This window comes from Tiliqua scincoides, chromosome 2 (genome assembly GCF_035046505.1).
Source record: "Tiliqua scincoides isolate rTilSci1 chromosome 2, rTilSci1.hap2, whole genome shotgun sequence".
In the NCBI taxonomy this organism is placed as follows: Eukaryota; Metazoa; Chordata; class Lepidosauria; order Squamata; family Scincidae; genus Tiliqua; species Tiliqua scincoides.
In genome coordinates, this window is record NC_089822.1 from 127,902,457 (window position 1) to 127,924,844 (window position 22,388).

The 22,388-nt window shown below is 43.4% G+C and overlaps 1 protein-coding gene across 4 annotated transcripts in view; it reads left to right on the forward strand.

Moving 5' to 3' along the window:
• CBX5 (chromobox 5) overlaps positions 1–22,388 on the forward strand; it is a 73,198-nt gene that overhangs the window by 25,665 nt on the left and 25,145 nt on the right. For all 4 annotated transcript variants that reach the window (XM_066614620.1, XM_066614622.1, XM_066614621.1 and 1 more), the window contains exons 2-3: positions 10,364–10,540; positions 13,412–13,595. In XM_066614620.1, coding sequence (XP_066470717.1) covers positions 10,404–10,540; positions 13,412–13,595 — 321 coding nt within the window. In that variant the 5' untranslated portion in view covers positions 10,364–10,403. The remainder of the gene's footprint in view (positions 1–10,363; positions 10,541–13,411; positions 13,596–22,388) is intronic.

A 22,388-nucleotide genomic window follows, 5' to 3' on the forward strand; every position in this document is an offset into this window, starting at 1 on the left:
CAGATTGTCCATGCTTTGATTTCACAGCTTGAAGAAATGATGACACTAGCCCTTGCAGCAATCATACCACATTGTGGATTAGTTCAGATGTAGTTTATAAACACAATTTAGGGATTGGGAGTAAGTTGTAGGATCATGTATCAGTCATCCTCTCCCTTCCCTCCTTTTCTGAGCGTGAATATCCCTATCCCCTCTACTCTGGCTCAGAATTTAAATATAACTGGTAAGTGTAATGGTTGATGCATGCCCTAAACTCCAGTTCTGGTGCATCAGCCTTAGTGGTGCTCATGTATAATGTCAGTCTAAAGAACAGCAGGACAAGGATCAATTTGTGTGTTAGAAAGGAGGGATACATGATCTTGCAGCCCAAATCCCTAAACCATGGTTCAGTGTTACATATGCACTGATCTAGTATGATTGATTTGTAAATATAATCCCCTTTCAATCTCAGTTTTATTGGGAACAAATTTATATCTTTTGATGTTTTGATCTTGATTTTAAAATGAAAATATTTCAGACTGTTTCTTGCTGTGTATGGAGTCGTTTAAATCGATATTTCCTCCAAGTCAGATGTATGAATTTTTATGACCAATCTGAGATCTGTTCTTTCATTCTGTTGGTGGAGGCCATATTCACAATTTAAATAACTTTAGAAAACTTGGAGGTCGTCTCAAGGATTGTGTTTGTATCACATGTGAGTGTTGCTAGAACCATAACAAAACAAGACACCGTATAATTACCATATAAAATACAAAATCAAGATACGTAACCAAGGGCGCAGTCTATTCCAGCGCGGGGGGAGGGAGAGTGGAAGGCGGTCCGGGGGTGAGTGGGTGGGGCGGGGAGTGGGAGACGGGGCTGGGACCCGGCTCTTATTCGGGATCCCAACACCCGTTCCTGAGCAGCGTGGAGTGGCTTCAAGCTGCTGCACTCTCCTCAGACTTATGCCACCTCCAGAGGTGGCACAAGCCCACTGGGGCTGCAGTGGCTTACCTGGAGATAAGAGGAAGAATTTCCCCTTACTGCTGTCTGAGCTACTTTGGGGCCCTATCTTATGTTGGATAAGAACATAAGAACAGCCCCACTGGATCAGGCCATAGGCCCATCTAGTCCAGCTTCCTGTATCTCACAGCAGCCCCACCAAATGCCACAGGGAGCATTTATACCTGATAACAAGAGACCTGCATCCTGGTGCCCTTCCTTGCATTGGCATTTTGACATAGCCCATTTCTAAAATCAGGAGGTTGCACATACACATCATGGCTTGTAACCCATAATGGATTTTTCCTCCAGAAACTTGTCCAATCCCCTTTTAAAGGCATCCAGGCCAGATGCCATCAACACATCCTGCGGCAAGGAGTTCCACAGACTGCACGCTGAGTAAAGAAATATTTTCTTTTGTCTGTCCTAACCCTCCCAACACTCAATTTTAGTGGATGTCCCCTGGTTCTGGTGTTATGTGAGAGTGTAAAGAGCATCTCTCTATCCACTTTATCCTTCCCCTGCATAATTTTGTATGTCTCAATCATGTCCCCCCTCAGGCGTCTCTTTTCTAGGCTGAAGAGGCCCAAACGCCATAACCTTTCCTCATAAGGAAGGTGCTCCAGCCCAGTAATCATCTTAGTTGCTCTCTTTTGCACTTTTCCTTTTCCACTATGTCTTTTTTGAGATGTGGCGACCAGAACTGGACACAGTACTCTAGGTGTGGCCTTACCATCGATTTGTACAATCGATGCTGTGTATAATATTAGCCGTTTTGTTCTCAATATCTTTTCTAATGATTCCAAGCATAGAATTGACCTTCTTCACTGCCGCCGCACATTGGGTCGACACTTTCATCGACCTGTCCACCACCACCCCAAGATCTCTCTCCTGATCTGTCACAGACAGCTCAGAACCCATCAGCCTATATGTGAAGTTTTGATTTTTTGCCCCAGTGTGCATGACTGTGCACTTACTTACATTGAAACGCATCTGCCATTTTGCTGCCCATTCTGCCAGTTTGGAGCGATCCTTCTGGAGCTCCTCACAATCACTTCTGGTCTTCACTACTCGGAAAAGTTTGGTGTCATCTGCAAACTTAGCCACCTCACTGTTCACCCCTGTCTCCAGGTCATTTATGAAGAGGTTGAAAAGCACCGGTCCCAGGACAGATCCTTGGGGCACACCGCTTTTCACCTCTCTCCATTGTGAAAATTGCCCATTGACACCCACTCTCTGTTTCCTGGTCTTCGACCAGGTCTCAATCCAGGAGAGGACCTGCCCTCTAATTCCCTGACTGTGGAGTTTTTTCAGTAGCCTTTGGTGAGGGACCGCGTCAAATGCCTTGTGAAAGTCCATATATATAATGTCCACAGGTTCTCCCGCATCCACATGCCTGTTGACTTTTTCAAAGGATTCTAAAAGGTTTGTGAGGCAAGACTTACCCTTACAGAAGCCATGCTGATTCTCCCTCAGCAGGGCTTGTTCATCTGTGTGTTTTGAGATTCTATCTTTGATGAGGCATTCCACCATCTTACCCGGTATAGGCGTTAGGCTGACCGGCCTATAGTTTCCCAAGTTCCCCTCTTTCCCCTTTTAAAGATTGGTATGACATTTGCTATCTTCCAGTCTTCTGGCACTGTGGCCGTTTTGAGGGACAAGTTGCATATTTTAGTCAAGAGATCAGCAACTTCATTCTTCAATTCCTTAATAACTCTAGGGTGGATGCCATCCGGGCCTGGTGACATTGATCTTTAATTTATCAATGAGGTCTGAAACCTCTTTCAACCTCTATCTGACTTAATTCCTTGGTCAGGAGGGGCTGTTTGGGCAGCAGTATTTGCCTGAGGTCTCTTGCTGTGAAGACAGATGCAAAGAACTCATTCAATTTCTCTGCCATCTCTAAGTCTCCTTTTATCTCCCCTTTCCCTCCCTCACCATCCAGAGGGCCAACCGCTTCTCTTGCGGGTTTCCTGCTTCTAACATATTTCAAAAAGCTTATTCCCCTTAATGTTAATGGATACCCCTTAACGGTTACAGCGCAGGCTCCTGGTCTGCCAGTTTCAGTGCGAGATAGGATTGCACGTCAAGCGTTTCAAGTGTTACATACTATAAAGCAGTCTGTATAACAGAGTATTACTAGAATAGTGTAAATACCAGCTCTGTATGGCTTGCAAATAACAAATGGTACTCAGCACATATTAAATGCACAGATTTCTAATTTTCCCCCTCTTCTCGTATTATCACTTTCTATGAACACAAGAGACTTGGTAATAGTTGGATTGGGGAATAAAAGCCTAAGGTTTATGGCCTGGTCTTTCTGCTGCAAGTAGAAATCCTGCTTGTAAAATGACGTTATTTTTATTTATCTGGGCCTCCAGGTTGAATTTGTTGTGTGAGCTTGCCTCCAGCTAAGCTGTGGTAAAGCTACATTCCTGGACTTTGGGTTTAAACTCAACATATATTAATGCACTGTTTTAATTAATTTTTTTAACCTGTTCCAGAGGTCCAGGGTGGTTAACATTACTTCTAAACCACATAAAATAGCAACATCAAAATTCTTATAAGAATATTCTGAAATTGTAATAAGAGTATTTATGTTCTATTTGTTAACAAGAAAGTTTACAAGGCAGCTTACATAACTAAAAGGTTCCCTGTCCCAAAAGGGCACAAGTCTAAATAAAATAACACAGGTCTGTGAAATCGAGGGTTAGATAAACTTAACCCATCTGGTTGAGTGTGTCTGAAAATAGACGTGATAGGGCAAAACCCATGCCCTTTTTGGAATTAGCATCCCAAATATACTCAGGCATGGGTCTAACTTTTAAGACAGCAAAATGTATGTTTGCCTTTGTGTGATCCGCCGAGCCCTCCCTCCACCCAGTAAAGCAAAATGTGAGAATAGGAAATAAAACCCCTTTTCCATTGGTATTCATCCTTGCCCCAAACAGATTGAATTGCTTCTGCAGTATGTGAATTACAAGGACTAAAATCTGGCAAAGCCCAATGGGAACAACATATTGCTTCCTCTAAATCTGTGTAAGAAAACACTAGTTAGTCTTCATGCAAAAACACAGTTAACCTATTTCCACAAATTGAGCATCAGCCTGCACTTTCTGCATGCATTTACAAGATCATGTTCAGTATATTGACCCTTGTGTGATAGTAGCCCAACTTTCAGAATCACAGTTGTCAGCCTGGGAAGCTTACTGGAAGCTTCATTCCAGTTAGCTGCTGCAATTCCACTACTGAGGTCACAAACCTGGGGTCACGACCACAACATTGAAGAACACTGTTTTAAGGCATTCAGCAACTCTGGGCAACATGTCTACAAACCAACATGATTGCAACCAAAGCTCTGTCTGTCCTTCATGTTACTTATGCTTGTTTATGGACTGCAGAAGAGAAAGTGATCTGGTGCCAGGTGGTTACTATCTGAAGACTGTCCGTAGTGAATCCATGTTTGGGTGATCCCATTCTCAAAGGCAAAGTTAATTTGAAGAGTTAGGGCCTAATCCTATCCCTCCCTGTCACTGCAAGGAACATGGCCGCTTCTATATCCTGTGGGGCCAAGGAAGGTGCTGCAGATCTCATTAGGGTAAGGGAACGAGGTTCCCTAACCCCATTTTGAGTGTGGCTGGCCCTGATAGGTCAACTAAGATCTGCACCAGGCCTTGAGCTGGTGCAAAACAAAGGAGACCTGAGTTGGGCAACTTAGCTCGGGATAGGGCATAGGGTCCAGCGGCAGTCTTTGCTGCTATCCCTGACATGACCCCTCCTGGGCCTGATCCACCCACCAGCCCCCCCCTGCCCAGTTCTGCCCCTCCCTGCCTTCCTCTACCCTCTCCTGCCTCCAAAAGCCACCCTGCTGAGACACGCTCACTACTGGGTGGTTGTCATCAGCTTTCTTCTGGTACTGTGGACTCATCATCGGTGCTAGAGTCCATTACTGCACTTTTACAATGTCTAATAATAATAATACTGGTATTTATATACCGCCTTTTTGGTCATCGAATTACTCCTCTGACTTTATTCAAGGTGGTTCACATAGGCAGGCTATCTCTAAACCCCCCAAGGGGATTTTTACACTAACAGAAAGGTTCTATCATTCAAGAACTGCACAACATTTCAGATGGTTCTTTCACAGTCTGGTATCACTTTTGGCCCCCAGTTACCACCCACACAGGCTGACAAGCAGCTCCTTCATCTCTCACTTGAAGGGCAGCCAAGACGCTTCTTCGCTCACACCAAAGAGCAGGTGGAATAACTCAGCTTGTCAGATGCTTCAAGGTCTCACCATTCAAGGAGCTGTCAATGGCCTCGAACTGGTGACCTTCAGATGTTATCTTTGGGCTAATGGAGGCTCTATCCTCTAGACCAGACCTCCTGCCTAGCACTGATGATGAGGCAGGACAGGATTGGGCTGCCCAACACACTAACTTAGAGCTACTCAAATGCCCAAAATAAAATCTGAAATTTGAAAATGTTGCTGTAAGCACAGTAACCTTAACCCTGCAACACAAGGTAGCAAGACAATCCAAGACCTCTGTGATCTGTTCCTTGCTGTCATTAGTTGGAGCATTATGTTTCAAGTTCACAAATGATTAAATAAGAATCATAGTTTAAACTTATGTGATTTGTTTCCAATTTTCCCCTGCAGTACTGAATGGATTTTAGCCGTTTAGAGGTATGCTAATGGGCTGTTAAATCCTTGGGGTCTGCAAGAAGATATGGATTTAAAATGGGATGTAAAGCACTACCCTGGTTGTGTAGAGCATTAACTCAGTTGGTTTTAACATGGTCTTTACCACTGCTAAGTGCAAATGCTTCCATCATAGAGGCACAAAGTGGCTAACAGCATGTTGTTAACTTTGCTGTAAAATGCCAGCGTGATTCCAGCCATTGTTGGCAGTTCCATTGATGTGTCAGATGGCGCAGAACCCCATCCATTCATTTATTCACTCATCTAAGTTCCATCTCTTATTTATTTAAATTTTATATTTAAATTTTTTTCCGACCCTCGACACCTTGCTAGATATTTGATGCGGCCCTCTGGCCAAAAAGCTTGGAGACCCCTGCTCTAGAGCAGTGATTTTCAACCTTTTCCATCTCACGGCACACTGACACTAAAATGGTCAAGGCACGCCACCAGGTTTTTGACAATTGACAAGGCACACCATGCTGCCAGTGGGGGCTCACATCTCCCATTTGCCCTATTAATAAATGACATTCCCCCAAATTCCTGTGGCACATCTATGGACCATTTGCGGCACACCAGTATGCCGGCACAGTGGTTGAAAATGGCTGCTCTAGAGCTTTAGTACCTCAGAAGTACCAGCAGGGATAAAGTGTATTATTCTGCCTGATGTAGTAGCAGCTTGCTTCCTTTAGGCAGCAGCTTTTGACAGAAGAGCATAAAATAAAAACTGTCAGTTGCATTTTATACACAGGTAAAAAAACCTAATCTTTATAAAATTAGGCTCCTCCAAAATAATTACGGAGCTGCTCTGAGCTCTGCACCTTAGTCGGCTGCCTAGTTGGTCTAATGATAGCACCCGCTCTGTCTGTATTATATACCAGCGCTGCATAATCTGTAAATAACATCATGCCCACTGGACACAATCTTTTTCAGGGCTATGCATGCCCAAAAATGGCACAATGGGCCTCTTCTTGCTGGTAAATTGGCTGTGCTGTTGCCTCTGTTGTTTTTGCCGTAGGACAGGCTCCCAGGCACCTATAGGCAAAGAATGTGTTATAATAACTGTTTTAAAGAATGTTAATTGTCTGACCTAGGCTGACATAAGTCAGGAAATTCTAGTTAAGAAATGGGAGTCTGCTCAAATACAGAATTTCCTGATATCTGTTCAAATAAGTCTCCTTGTTATGTTTTAATTTCTTATAAAAACACAGTTAATAGATATATAAAAATATACATTTTCCAGGGAAGTTGTAATGTCTCCACTTGGAAAATTATTAACTCCCATTTATAAGCCTCATACTGTTTTCTGTTCAAGATGGCAACACCTAATTTTGCGTGTACATATGGAATATGTAATGAACTGCGATAGGGTGTGCATGTTCCACAGTGGCAAAGGTTTGTGGTCAGTGTGGCGGGAATGCATAAGTAAAAATTTAAATAAAATTTCTGTACCAAGAGCAGCTGGACCACACAATGTTTATGGACTAATCATCTGCTAAATTCAAACTTGTTAAAATTGGAAGCTGTGTAATTTATAAGAGCACAAAGCAACTATAACTACTTTTTCAGTCTTGTAACTCAAATGGTGTAATTGATTTCTCTTCCACAGACACACAGCTTTGGGGGGGGGGTATTAAACTTCACTCAGGGTCTGAGACCTCATAAGCCCATATTTCAAGCTGCAGTGAATTTTTATAGCTAAGTTATAAATCCCTGGAAAAATATGCCTTTTTATAACTAGCTGTGACAGAACTTTAACTACTGATCCATGAATACCAGCATGGCTATAGTCCAGTTTATTGAAGCCATAGCAGTGAGGCTACAGTGAGACTGTAGTCTGCTGACAGAATTGGTCAATTTCAGATTTTAGCTTTGTGTTTGAATCAAACCTTCACTTGTTGTGTGGGTTTTATTTTATTTTTGAATAATTTATCAGCTAATATTTGCATTGCACTTTCCATTTAATGATTGCATTCTTCTGAAATGCTGAGTGTATGCTGCTGTCCTATTGTGAAGGGATAGGTCTCTTGATTTTATGATGTGAAGATATAGAATCAGTATTATGGTCAACTAATTGCAATTTGGAAGTGGGACTGCATTTGAACAGATCATTTATACAGAATAAAAATTAAGAATATGTATTTTTGTTGTGTAATTGGAAGAGTCATCTTACCTTTTTTTCCTAGCTATTAAGAGCCACAACTAGTATTTATGCTAGTATTTAAGGAATTTATATAGTATCCTGAGGACAATATAAAAAATCATATTGGGGACCTAAGTGTCTTTGGCAAATGTTTAATTTTAAGGGAATCTGAGTGACTAGGAATTTCACAATTGCAGGGGAGCCAAAATCAGATGTCATCCTTTTTCATTTTTCCCTCTTTTCCTCCCTCTAAGTTTGGGGTCATTCTTTTTAATAGATGTTTGGAAAAAGAAAAAAAAATCAAAACCGTCCTTATCTTTCTGATAGGCCATCAGCATTACCAAATAAAAAACCCAAACAAACAATCTATGCAACCACCAAACACCTCAGTTTTTTTTCCATTTTGGAGCTAGCATGTAGGAGGTATTTAGAAATATAGGCTAATAGTATTTTGCACTGATAATGATTTGGTTTAGGTTACACAGATTCTAATTTCTTTGATCACAAGCAAAATTTTTAATTAGCTTATGAACGCCAGCCTTCCTAATTTTCTGTGCCTTTCTTCCCTTCACATCCTGCCACTGAAACTTGGCCTAGTGGCCTCTTTTGAGCAGATTCATAACCATCTGATCTGGAGTTAGAACACAGCTGCCCATTGGCTCAAAGGAAATCCAATAGCATGATGCTAAGCATGTATGTTCAGAGTTCAAAGGGCTTACTTGCTAGTATGTCTGTTCAAGATTGCAGCTTAATTTGCTACAGTAGTTTATGCAGAGCAACTTTAAACAATGGGGTGTCTGCTCAAATCAGAGTTCAGCTTAGGACCCTACTTCTGCTGAAGTTTTGAACTATTGTGTTAGTGTTTTAAAAACACCAAGTGTTATTGATTAATTTATTTAAATGATTTATATTTTATCTTTCCCTCTGAATAAACAGAGTGAAGAGATGAGTTGTGTTTTCCAGTTTTGGGTGGGTTCAGAATAGTCCTGGGTCCAATCAGAATTGAAGCCAATGTGGTTCAGTTCCTGTGAACTCAAACCCTGTTAGTGGGCTCCCCTTTTAAATGTCCATGCACCAGCTCCATCTCTGCTAGGGAGAAAATTGAAGAGAGTTCCCCTTCATGCCGTGGTTTATAGCAGTGGTGCAAATTTTCCTCAGCTGTAGTAGCTGCTTCTCCCTACATTGCCTACTGAGCCCTGTGCCTTAACAGGTAATGCGGAGCAGCCTCTTCCTTTCCTGGGCCAGGTGTTTTAAAATTTCTAGATGACCTGGCCACTGACAGTAAGTTTGGGATGGGACACATGGGGAATTTTAAAGAGGCTTACACCAGTAATTAGGGGGATCCTGCTCCCTTCCCCATTGTCTGGAAAGCCATAGGACACTTAGGGCCCAATCCTATCTAATTTTCCAGTGCCGCTGCTACTGTGCCAATGGGGCATGCACTGCTTCCTGTATTGGGGAGGCAGTCACAGAGGTCTCCTCAAGGTTAGGGAACATTTGTTCCCTTACCTCAGGGCTGCATTGTTGCTGCACTGATGCTGGAAAGTTGGATAGGATTGGGCCCTTAGTGAGCAATAGGTGTGAAGTAGAATCCAGGTGGGACAGGGCCAGGCATGGACATGATGCTGGCTGGTGGGCCCTGAGCATGTACCTGACCAGGTCCAACCTGTGATGCCAGTTCTGGTTCAGATGTTCACAAGTTCATCTTCTACACTTGCTGCATAGCCATGGCCTTACATCCAGATCTCTGATAAGGAGCATATTAAACAACCTTGCAGGTCTTGTAAAGACCACACAAGATAAAAGGCTGCAGAAGATAAAGCCTGTCAATTGTTTTACTTCTCAAAAGTGCTATATAAATGATGATTTTTCTTTTAAAATATAAGCAAAACTTGCAATGGACATTCTGCTTCTTTATAAGGGTGACTGCAGGAGTGATAAGGAGAGATGAGTAATGCTGCAGAGTGTCTTTGGCTTTAAAGTATGAAGTTCTCCTTACCACCCCATGCCCAATCAGAGGAATTCCATATTCATAATAAGCACCAAGGCAATTCTCCCACTTCAATCAAACCTGCTATGCTAATTCAATTGGTCAAATGCAACATGCTGTGAATAACCTAATCTTACTCAGTTTTTTCTGAGATAAATGTAGCTGTCTTTGTTGTGATGCTTTGGAATTTTTTTCAGATGGCACAGTGCTTAATAGCTGGTACTGTATAAGTACAATTCATATTTCAGCAGAATGTAGGTAGGTTTGGCACAGTTCATGTGGCTCCATGGAATGCCAAATTTATATTAAGAACCTTAAAAATTCATTCTTTGAAGCTGAAATAAAAGGACTTGGAATTTATTTGTTCATCATAGTTCCCTTCCTCCTACTATCATATTTGGCTTCCTATGCCTTCAGACCTCCATGAAGGCGAACAGACAGTGCAACCTTTAAGAGGTACCACATGGATGGGTGATAACAGCACTGAAATTCTGGAAACAGAAGCCTGCCTTGGTTGATCGCCAATTAACGTTTCCCTTCCGATTTGCAGGAATTGGGTAGCCTTGGTGCATTAGTGCAACCTCCACGCTATGGGCAAGAGAAACAAGAGGACAGCAGATAGTTCGTCCTCTGAAGATGAGGAGGAATATGTTGTGGAGAAGGTTCTAGACAGGCGTGTTGTGAAGGGTCAAGTGGAGTATCTTCTCAAGTGGAAAGGATTCTCTGAGTAAGTCCAACTTTCCTTCTGACCTAGACTTTGAACTTTCTTGTTAGCACGCCAGGCAGTGCTTCAAATTTAACCTCCAGTGCCCTCCAAGCTTTCCTAAAAACCTTCATGGGTAGGAGCTTGCTTTCCTTACTCCAGGGAGAGTTTGCAAAAGCCTTTGGCTAAAAGCAATAAAGAATTGATATGGACCACTTCAGGCAGAGTGGTGTGCATCCATTTAAATGAGTTGGTCAGAGGCAAGGGCCTGGGACCTTTTAATGTGCATTTTGGAAGTACTGGCATCTGCGTTCCCTCTCTCACTTCACAGAGTTGGTAGTTCCACTTGAGTTATTCACCAGCACTATCGTCTACATAGTCATCCTCATTTGGGTTATCTGATTTATTTTGGGGGGGGGGGGCACTGTAGGCATTTTGGTCAAATAGCTTGGTGGCCCTTCTGTGGATTGCTGTCAACTACTGCCTAGGAAAAGGAATCTTTATCCTGTCCCCCTCTATGACAGGACCATGTGAATTCTTCAGTTGTATTGTGCAAGCAGAGAGCTTGGTACTGAGTGCTAAATTAAGCACCCCGAGGATCTCCACTTGCCTTATTTATGAAAAAGTAACTTTATAGCCCTTAAGGCTGTTAAAATAAGCTAGAAAGTTGTAGGCCATGCTTGGTGAAGTCTCCAAAGCCAAGATGGGGCAACAGAATTTCCAGGGTAAAGAGACAGTGCTTCAATGGTTAGCATCATCTGCCCCTCTCCATAGCAAAAGCTATACAAAATAAGATTATACATATTTATATAATTTTATACATGGTAAAGAATTTGAATGAATTTGCATTTTGAATTTTGTTGGCACAGAATATATACAACCCTTTTCACTTGTCCAAGTATGAAAGCTGTTCTCAAAGGGAGGTAGGTGCTTTTGGCAGAGTACATGCCTTGCATGCAGAAGATCCTAGGTTCAGTTCCCAGCATCTTCACAGGGCTGACCCAAACCCTGAGGAGCTATTGCCAACTAGGCTACTTAGGGCACCATCCTAATTCCTTATGTCAGTGCCTTCCAGCACTGTCATAAGGGCAGTGTAACTCTGAGATAAGGGAACAAACATTCCCTTACTTTGAGGAGGCTTCTGTGAGTGACAACCAACTGCAGGATGCAGCACATGCCCCATTAGCACCGCTATGCCAGTGCTTTCCAACACTGACATAAGGGGTTAGGATTGCGCCCTTAGATGGACCAATATTTATTTTAAAAATGTATATCCTGCCTTTAAAAAAAAAATCAAAGCAGTTAACAGTTAAAGCAGTTAAAAGTATTAAAATATGTAAAACATTGCATAAAAATATCAATTAACAAGCATAGTGCATAAGTAAGTAGATAACAGCAGCCATCATATTTAATATATATTAATATTCTGGCTCTGCATAGGCAGGCAGCTTCCTATGTGTGTTTGGGCTTGTATTCTGAGTTCTAAGAAATTGTTTTACAAGCTAATGAAGTCCATCCATGATTCATTATCTACAAGACTCAAAGGTGAGGCTGAAGTATTTAAATGGATGCACGCTACCTGATTCTGAGAAAGCAAGTGACCAAGCAGAGGGTGAGATTCTGCTCTACTGTGCAGCAATCGAGACAGCGCTTTAGCATAACCTTTATCAGCACAACAGCAAAAAGGTGGAGCTCTCTATATACTTCACAGGTTTGCTGTGATTCAGTAAACAAATGCATTCTATGGGCCTGATCCTATCCAATTTTCCAATGCTGGTGCAACTGTGCCAGTGGGGCATGCACTGCATCTTGTGGTGGGGCAGCAGTCACAGAAGCCTCTTTAAGGTATGGGAACACTTGTTCCCTTACCTTGGGAGTGCATTGTGGCTGCACCAGTGCTGGAAAATTGGATAGGATTGGGCCCTAAGTCTTCTACTAATCTGAAACCATGCCTCATTAGAAACGATGTACTTACTATGGCTTTTGGAGAAATACCTTTATTAGGACCAACTAAAATGTACAGTGCCTCTTAAACATTGAAAGAGAGAGCAGTCTTTCCTGCGTTGTCCCAGAATGATTTGGCACAATCTCAAATCTTTATGTTGGACACAAACTAATCTAATTAAGCAACAAACGTGGTGGTGGTGGTTGGACATCAATCCCGAGAGGGGGTTGTAAGAAACTCAAAAGCTAGCTCCCTGCCTTGTGATTTTAATTGGCCCTAATAAAGGTATTGTGATACTGTTTCTGCTTAGCATTTGGTACTATTTTCAGAACAGCTTGTATATTTGAGAGTATATTCTCAGAAATAAATATCATGCCTTTCAAATATTTGTGCAACTATGGAACACAAAACATTCCCCTAAACAAAGTGATGTATGTGGTAATTTCTTTATTACTACCTACCTAATATAATTTCTACAATATAATGCCTTACTTGGGAAAATCACTTTGGAGTATGATCAGAAATCCATCCTTGAAATAGAGAAATGTTTCAAATAACAAGATGCTAGAATTTGATTTATGAGTACCAGACCTACAGGAATGGGGTTGGGGAGGAAATAAACTTCTTAATTGTGACAATATCAGATTTTTGACGTCAGGGTACCCTTGTTCTTGGCATTCTTCCAGACATGATTGAATTGTTCCTCATTGTTGCTATTGAACTATGTTTAGCATTATGTGGCTAAAGCATATCTTGCTTTGAGTAAACTATCTTGAGAATTAAACCAACTGATTTTGGGTTTGTAAGAGAATAGAAACTGTAAGACTTCTTCCCATATGACAGTTCACTCAGTTCTCAGTTGATGTGTAGGATCCCTGGATGGGAACTTTTAAACTTTTCTACTGTTTGTTATCTCCCTTCCCATTGTTGCCCTTCTCTTACTGCGTCAGAGAGCACAATACTTGGGAACCTGAGAAGAACCTTGACTGTCCTGAATTGATTTCTGAGTTTATGAAAAAATACAAAAAAATGAAGGAAGGTGAAAACAAGCCCCGGGAGAAATCAGAGAGTACTAAGCGGAAATCAAACCTTGCCAACAATTCTGAGGACATCAAAGCCAAAAAGAAGAGGGAGGTAAGCTTTTAATCTTTCTGTTTTACTCTGTCCAAGGTCTTTGTCCACCCTGCTTATAAGCTACTTTCAGCCCTGGATGTGTGGGCATACAGCTGCAGTTGTTTTGCTACTTTTAAAATTGCAGAGAGAACTTTTCAGGACTTAAAGTAAAAATGCCAAGAATTGAGTCGGAGGCATCTCAGAGCAAAACCTCAGCTTGGCTATGTTTCATTGCGCCACTTTTCACACCACACTCGGGGAAAACTACCCAGTAAAATGGAATGAGCTAATTGCCACCACTCATTGTAAAGAAAAGAATCACTAAAATAATTATGGCCTTTAAAATATAATAAAGATTAACCATCAAGCAGGGAGCTTCTCAGTACTATCTAGAGTTCCAGCAATGCAATTTACTGTTTGAAAGCCTGGCTAAAGCAGAATTTCTTTTACAGTGCTCCTATAATTGTGACAATAAACAAGCTTGTATCAGAGGAGAATTTTCTATACATATATATGGGAACCACTCTTACCCTTGTTTTGATTGTGTTTGTTTGGATTCCCTGTTGTGCTTTTCCTTTTTGTTTGTTTTTGTCTTGGTAGAAATATAAAGCAGTGACAAGACACTGTAGGTTAGGAATCTTTTTCTAAGTATGTACTTCCCAAATGCGCTGGCACATTTGCTGCAGAGATGCTCAGAGCAGGTGTACTGCTTTGGGGGGGGGAGCAGGTTCTGAAACTGCAGGTGACTTAGTAGGGGTTCTGAAGACAGTACTTTCATTTCTGTGTACTGAAGACATACTCTGTACTGAATGGGGTAGATTATGTCTTGCACAACTGCTGTGGCCTTATGGGGTAAAACTGTTGCCTGCTATTTATGAGAGTTTTGGAAGAACAGCATGGAAGTTCTTTTTCAGCACATTAAACAGGTAAATTGAACTCTGTGTGCCTCACATATCAAGCACACATACTAGATAGTATTGGTGACTGGAACCAGATTGGCAAAGAGATTGGGTAAAGGCCAGTGTTTCTCCCTTACTTTTCATGCTGCTGCATGGAGCCCTTCCATAATGGTATGGTGGCACACAGCATCTTTTGACAGTCAGCAATTATGTCATTGCTGACTTCCAGATTTCCAAGCTCTGAGCTGCACAAAGTTTGGTTTCAAGTTGTGCAACTTAGGGGGGATTTTGGTAAAGACTGTGGATGAACTGTGTGGCCAGATAGTGGTTTAAAATGAGGACAGATGTGTGTTGAAGGCATGTCAATTAATTCACACATGCTAATGCTTCTTGCTTATGCTGGTCCCTTCCCTGTCTTTTGTCCGCAGCACTTGCTGTAATTTCCACAAGACCAAAGTGGGACTGATAGTCCAGTTTAACATTATACTAGTGAAAGATAAGAGCCTGTGTTTGACTTCTCTAGCCTCCATAATTTTAGTTTAGTGCATGCTAGCCAAAGGGAACGTGTAGCTGCTAGCTGGATGAGCCTTTAAGGGGTGTTATAAAGTTCTGTTCAGGCAGCCATGGGAGAAACCTCTCTTGGGATAGAAATCCAGCCATACTATTTCTACAAGTCATTACTCAATGTTTCAAAGTCTCTTATGCTCAATTTCACTTGTCCTTGTGAGTCACTTTGAAAGTGTAAGTTACATCAGGTCTGCATGTATTTTGCTGAGAAAAATCAAGCTGTGTGCAGGCACAGAGCTATCTTCAGAAGCCTTTCCTCATAAAGGAGGTGCCCCAGCCCAATAATCATTTTGGTTGCCCTCCTGTACATTTTCCATTTTCTCTTCAGGCAGCCCGATCCTGAGCTGTCTGGGGTGTGGGGCTGTGGCTGTGCCAGAAATGGCTGCCGCCGTATCATGCAAGCTCTGAGCAGCCACCAGTGGCTCCTTGGGAGAAGGGAACTTTCGTCCCCTTCCCCCGGGTAAAAAGAGTAACCCTGCAATGGGGCTGCTCAATTCACCGCCAACGAAAAGGTCGGCATTGAATCAAAAACCTCTGTGTTGGGCGGTGAGCCCCCTCCCTCCCTGTTCCCTCCCCCTGGCATGCCTCCCCCCGCCCTCTGCCCACCTCCCCCCTTCCCGGGACACTTTCTCCCCGCCTTCTCCCATGCCCCCACTTACCTCTCCGCTGCTTGGCGGTTTGCGTGACTGCCCAGTGGCGGAGGTGGGACACCCACCTGGCGGTAGCCTAGCAGTGGGCTACCACCAGTGCTTGGCTGGTGCTAGGGCCCGCAAACATGCCTTACGACACTTTTGCGACAGTGCATGCCGGTGGTGAGCCGGCATGCCGAGCTCAGGATTGGGCTCTGAGTGTGCACAATTTGGAAGTGGTGAGTTAAACACTAAATCACCTCTACTGCTGTTGCATCTAGTTTGTGTATCCAACATCTTGTCAGACTCTCTTAACAGAGTGGAAAACAAAGTAGTTGCCCGTGATTAGAGCCTCAGTGCTGAAGTCTTCTGATGTACAGTTCATCACTGGGGTCCCCCTGCAGTGGACGTATTTGCCATCGGTAACAACACCAAGTGTTGGGAATTTTGCAACTGTGCCTAACATGATTCCCACTCCAGGGGATGTGTTTCAAGTTCCATGGGAAGAATTCTGTTTTTTGCATTTCTCTCCCTGCTAATTGGAAGGATCATTATCAGGACATGCAAGCTCATCGCTGGCTGCATCCCAATGTCCTGGTGGTTGAAGCAAATCTGGGTTGCATCTCTGCTCAACATAGCATGGGGTGAGAACCTTAATCTATCCTCCTGCCTGAATCACCTTTCTCATAATTGAGATTGCTTTCTACATTGTGACATGGAACTACTGAAACTGGCACCATGGAAGATTCAACTTTAGTTCTTATTGACCAGGTGTTAAAGGATATCTTAGTTAACTTGAGGAAGTTCTCCTTAAGACTCATTCAGCTAAATGGGAATGTTTCTGTGTCTATGCAACATATAACAACTCAACCAAGGGATGCCTCTATCCAGGATATCATAGCATGATATCTAACTTAAATCTCCCATTTTCTTTTTTTTTTTTTATTACTTAAAAAAACTGTTTAGCTCTAAAGATTAAGAATTAAGAGTTTCTCTACTCTTAGAGTTCATTTTGCTATCAGCTCTGCCTTCTTTTTGACAATAGATAATGCATCTCTTTTCTCATACCCTAGAAAGCTTTTCAAGGGCATAGTTACCCTATATCCATCTGTTAAGCCTCTTGCCCCAGTCTTGTACAAGCTTAAAGGCCAACCTTTTGAGGAAATGGCTATGGCAAACTTACACCTGTTGACCCTCAAGACTGTGTTTCTAGTGGCCATTACTTCAACACGGAGACCAATGAACTGTGTTCTGACCCTCCCTCAGTTTCTAGCCAGACAAAGTGATGTTGAGACTAGACATTGCCTTTTTGCTTAAAGTGGTCTCAGCGTTCCACATTAATCAAACTTGACATTGCTTGAATCCTTTCAAAACCCAACTTCAGAAGGCAAAAGTGCTTTGTACACACTGGATGTTAAATGAGCCCTTTTCTTCTGTGCTGATAGAACTGCATCATCATTCTAGGAAGACAACAGGCTATTAATCTGCTACCAGAGGCCTGGGAAAAAATGTTTCTACCCAGCATCTTGCTTAACTTAGTCTATCCTTCAGCTTACTAGTTGACTAAGAAAGAGCCCCCAGCTTCCTTAAAAGTAGACTCCACCACGGTGTTTTTGTCCTCCACCATGAGCTGGTGTTCCACAGAGCAGCAACATAGTCTGCCATCAGCTTTTTTCAAATATTGCACCCTGGACATGAGGGTGAGAGCTGATGCCTCGTTTGGGCATGTTGTTAAGCAGAGCATCTTCTGATCAACTTGTGCTCACCTCTAAGGGGAGAACTAGTTAGTCTCCATCATGTGTCACTGCACAGAGACTATGAAGGAGGACAAGTTGCTTCATTGTAACTATAGATCTTCAAGTGGTCATCTAAGCCAGCCATTTTCATCTACCGTGCCGTGGCACACTGGTGTGCCATGAACAGTCTGCAGGTGTGCCGTGGGAATTTGGGGGAGTGTCATTTCTTAGTAGGGCTATTGGAAGATGTGAGCTCCCTACCAACAGCATGGTGTGCCTTGCCAATTATAAAAAAACTGATGGTGTGCCTTGACAATTTTAGTACCTTGTCTGTGTGCTGTGAAATGAAAAAGGTTGAAAATCACTGATCTGAGCAGACACATGGCCTGCCCACTTGTCCCCTTAGCTGACCTGGCTCCAGCTGTTGGATCTGTCTTCAATTACTGGATCAGTGGTTCCAGTTGTGTGCCTACCCTTCAGTTTGGTGGGGCAAATGCTCCAGGCGCCGGCCACAAGGACCCTGCGGAAGCCTCTCTGAGGCTCCCGACGGGGGTGGAAACTGTGCTTCCAGAGGTTTCTCTGGCATGCGCTGTGGTCAAGCGAGGCACCATGAGCCTCTTGTGAGTGGGGGGGCGGATATCTGCACAGGGGGGGCGGTGATAGCCCGTGGGGGGGCGCCATCACAAAGCTTTGCCCCAGGCGTGGGGCTGCAGTGGTCTGCGGCTGAGTGGTTCTCAAACTTTTTACAGGCCCTAGAAGTTGCTGCTTGATTTATAAATGCCAAGGAGTGTGGCTATAATGGTGATAGGATAGCAGTGCTTCCCCCCCCCTGCTAAGTAGCAGCTTGTTTAACATTTGATGCACACAACCCAGTGGTTCTCAAACTTTGAGGGAGCTGTACTCCCTCAGTAAGTTCTTGTGGGGGAGGGGCTAGGGCAGCAATATGATCCCCAGGATTGCATTGCTAAGGGGGTGTGCTTGTGACTTACTAATGTAAGCAGGGCTGCAGCAGGCTGCAGGAGCTCTGCGCAGCCTGCCACAGTGCTCCCCAAGTCTTGCAACGTTTGGAAATAGCAGGAGCAAAGCACCTCCTGCAAAATGGAAGTGCTTTGCGCCCGCTTTTTCCGAATGTTCCAAGTCTCGGGGAGCGCCGCACAGGGCTCCCCACACCTCCTGCAGCCTGCTGCAGCCCTGCCTACATAAGTCACAAGCAACCCCCCTAGCCCCCCATAAGGACGCAATCCTGGGTATAGCTTTTCTGCCTCTCCCTTTCCCCTGCCCCTTAAAGGGACAGGGGAACCTTTACACAAACTGGTGGGTTGTAACCCATCAGTTTGAGAACCACTGAGATAACCTAATTGAATCTGTCATGAGGTTGGGCAAGTGGCTTTTTCCTTTAAGAGAGATTTTAAGCTGGCTGCTAAGTTGAAGAAGACATGAGGTTCTTCAGGTGTGGTTAATTTGTAATTTGTAATATAAAATCTGGCTGTGGGTTCACAGAGAGGAAAGGAAAGCTTGCTTAGCCTTCCTTATGCTGGAGCTTGTTAGAAGGCAGCTTATGGAGAATTATGTTGCTGACTGTCCTGCAATGCTGGTAATTCAGTAACCTTACTATCCTGTAGATAAGTTAGCTAACTTGTTCTTTGTATTCTACTGTAATGCATGATTCTAATGTTTATGGAGCAACATGGTCACCCTTAAGAACTAACTTTTTTTTGTAATAAAGTTCTTCTATTTTGAAAATTAAGTGTAATTTTATTGACCAGGGGAATGTACTTCAAAAGAACCTGGGTGCTTATGGTATTATAAGCAGACCACATTCTCTTCAAGGGTTAGGTGGATTAGGCTGGTGAAAGAGGGTGTGGGATGCATCCTGTCAGGGTTTGAAATTTCCCCTAATTTTGCTTTGGATGATAATCATGACACACTCTGTCAGTTTTGTGAACCACCAACAACTAGCCCATGACCTACTGTTGGGTCCTGGACCCACACTGTACTAGATTTTGAGCTTAACAGGCAGTCAGACCTTCTGAGGTCAGCTCTGCCCATTTGCAGAACTCTGCTGTGTGTGTGTCTGAATCATTGGAAGAACAATGGTTGCAAGTAAGAAAACCTTCCCCTTTGTGCCACAGAAAGCTGAATTCTGTGATGTGTAGAGATGAAGTTAATTAAAATTTTTAAACAAAATTTGTATAACAGTTTCTGGTAGTGATGTGGATGCTCAATTTGATATGCAAGCCACTGAAATGTTGCTTGTTTTCACCTTTTGATACTCTTTCTGTTCTCCCTGCTTCTGAGATTTCATTAAGGATTTCCCACATTCTTATTTCAGACCCTCCTTTACAGTTATAAGAATTAAGAACATTTTAAAAGGAATAATCTGATATTCCCAGGATGCTGAATTCTGTGCCCTTTTCCATGCTTGCTTATTGTGATCTCAAAATGTCAGAATACACACTGCTCTGTGTATGATGTTGTAAAGACACTGACTGACTTAAAGGTATTGCAAAAAGGTCAAATGTACCACTTTGATTAAAGTTCAGTAGCATCCCCCACCCCTTATTTTAAAATTTACCATATTCACTAGCCAATGCATGAGGAGACATGAGTTATTAAAACACATCTTTATCGAAGAATGTGAACATATGAAATTCTGTATAAATGAGTTTCTGTTGAGTGGCATTTTATGTCTTGTCTTTCCCTTCCTGGAGGAGAAAAATCTCCTGCAATTCTATGTGTTCGTTATTTTTTTATAACCTTATTTGAAGAAATGCCCTGCCCTTTACAGCTGTGTCTGTACAAAATTACGGCTAAATCGCTAGAGATTCAAACCTGCACAGCTGCTATTGGCCCTTAATGAAATCATAAGGGGTAATAAGGTCATATATTTCATATCCAGCAGGTTATCCTTGGTGCGTTTGGATTACAGTTTTATAACCCATTATGTATTCTCCTTAAAGTTTGGGAAGTAAAACTGTCCACTGTGAAAATGAGTGACTTCCTTTCTGCCAAAGAGTTCTTTTGCCTCGTCCAGCAGTTTAACTTGCTATGATTCCCTTTGAAGATGATGCCTCGGATCTTTCAGAGCTTGTCCATGAGGGACAGGTGCCAACGTAAGGCTTAACTGTAGTTAACAATAACCAGGGTTTTGAATCCTAATCATGATTAGGATTCAAAATTTTGAAACAGTCTACAATCTAGACTCCTGAGCAGACTTGGAATGAGTGCTCAGCATGGTCTTGTACAGGAGTGGGCAAACATTTTGGCAGGAAGGCCACATCATCTCTCTGACTCTGTATCTGGGGTCAGGAAAAAAGAATGAATTTACATTTCAAATTTGAATAAATTTACATAAATACCCCGGGTAGATGGGACTCGTCAGCCTAGGAAGGCAGCTCATCTAAGAGAAGGAAACTCTGACCTCAAACCTCCACTGCCTTGTGGCTACATCCAGTTGTGGAAAAGGCTTCAGGAGTCAACCTCGAGGCAAAATCAGGAGCCGGAGTCCCTTAGGCAGTTCATGGCTGAACACAGTCACGTTCTGGCAACTCCTGCGACGCCGCTGGAACCAACCGTATTGGCTTCTGCCTTTCCATTGGACCATTCCAGCGACGTGGAGAGGGGGGATTTGCTGCATGGGTAACAGCCTATCCTCCATACCTTCTTTACCCAGGCTTCGCGCACTGGAGAGGACACTCCAACTTCGCCATACGGCGTCGGCACAACACGGGAAGCAGCAGTTTACCGGTTATAAGTCTTTGCTCGATTGGCGTAGAGCATGACGCCAGGGGCTGCTTCCGACGGTGGGAGAGATCATTGCATCTCATTGGGCAGCTACCGCCCGCCTTAAGCTGGGCAGTCCCCAGCCAGTAAGGTGTTGCCTCGCCACGGTCCGTTAACCTCATGGGGTGCGTGGGGTTTAGGGTGAAAACCGACAAGCGGATCGACAACTCTGCACCATGCAACAGAAAACAGAAAACTACTGCCCTAAAGCTGGGCACCTGGAACGTTAGGACAATGACACCTGGCTTCTCTGATGACCTGCAAGAAATAGACGACGCACGCAAAACAGCTGTCATCGACATGGAGCTGAGCAGACTGCAGATGGACATCGTCGCCCTTCAAGAGACTAGGCTGCCAGATTCCGGATCTGTCAAGGAGAGAAATTTCTCATTTTTCTGGCAGGGAAAACCACCAAACGAAACCAGGGAACATGGCGTTGGCTTTGCAGTCAGAAATACCCTGCTGAAATCCATCATCCCACCTACTGTGGGAAGTGAAAGAATTTTGTCCCTGCAGCTCCAGTCATCAGCAGGACCTGTCACTCTCATCAGTGCTTATGCACCGACTCTGTCGTCTCCAGCAGAAGCCAAAGACAAATTCTATGATGACCTGGCCACCACTGTCAAGAAAATCCCTGTAAAAGAGCCATTGTTCATCCTCGGCGATTTCAATGCTAGAGTTGGTGCTGATAACAGTTCATGGCCCACTTGCTTAGGTCAGTTTGGCACTGGGAGGATGAACGAAAATGGCCAACGCCTGCTAGAGTTTTGCTGTCATCACGGTCTCTGTGTCAGCAACACGTTCTTCAACACAAAGCCCCAACATAGAGTCTCTTGGAGACATCCAAGATGAAAGCACTGGCACCAGCTCGACCTGGTCCTCACCAGACGCTCCAGCCTTCCCAGCATCAAGATCACATGCAGTTATCATGGTGCTGCCTGCGACACTGACCACTCCCTGGTGTGCAGCAGAGTGAAACTGCAAACAAAGCGACTGTATCACACAAAAAAGGAAGGAAGACATCGCATTGATACCAGCAAGACCCGGGATCAGAGAAAAGTGGAGGAATTTGCACAAGCGCTTGAGGAATCTCTTCCAGGCCCGGCCGACGCAAACGCATCCAACAGATGGGAACATTTCAAGAATACCGTTTACAACACCGCCTTGTCTATATTCGGCAAGAAGGCCAACAAGATGGCA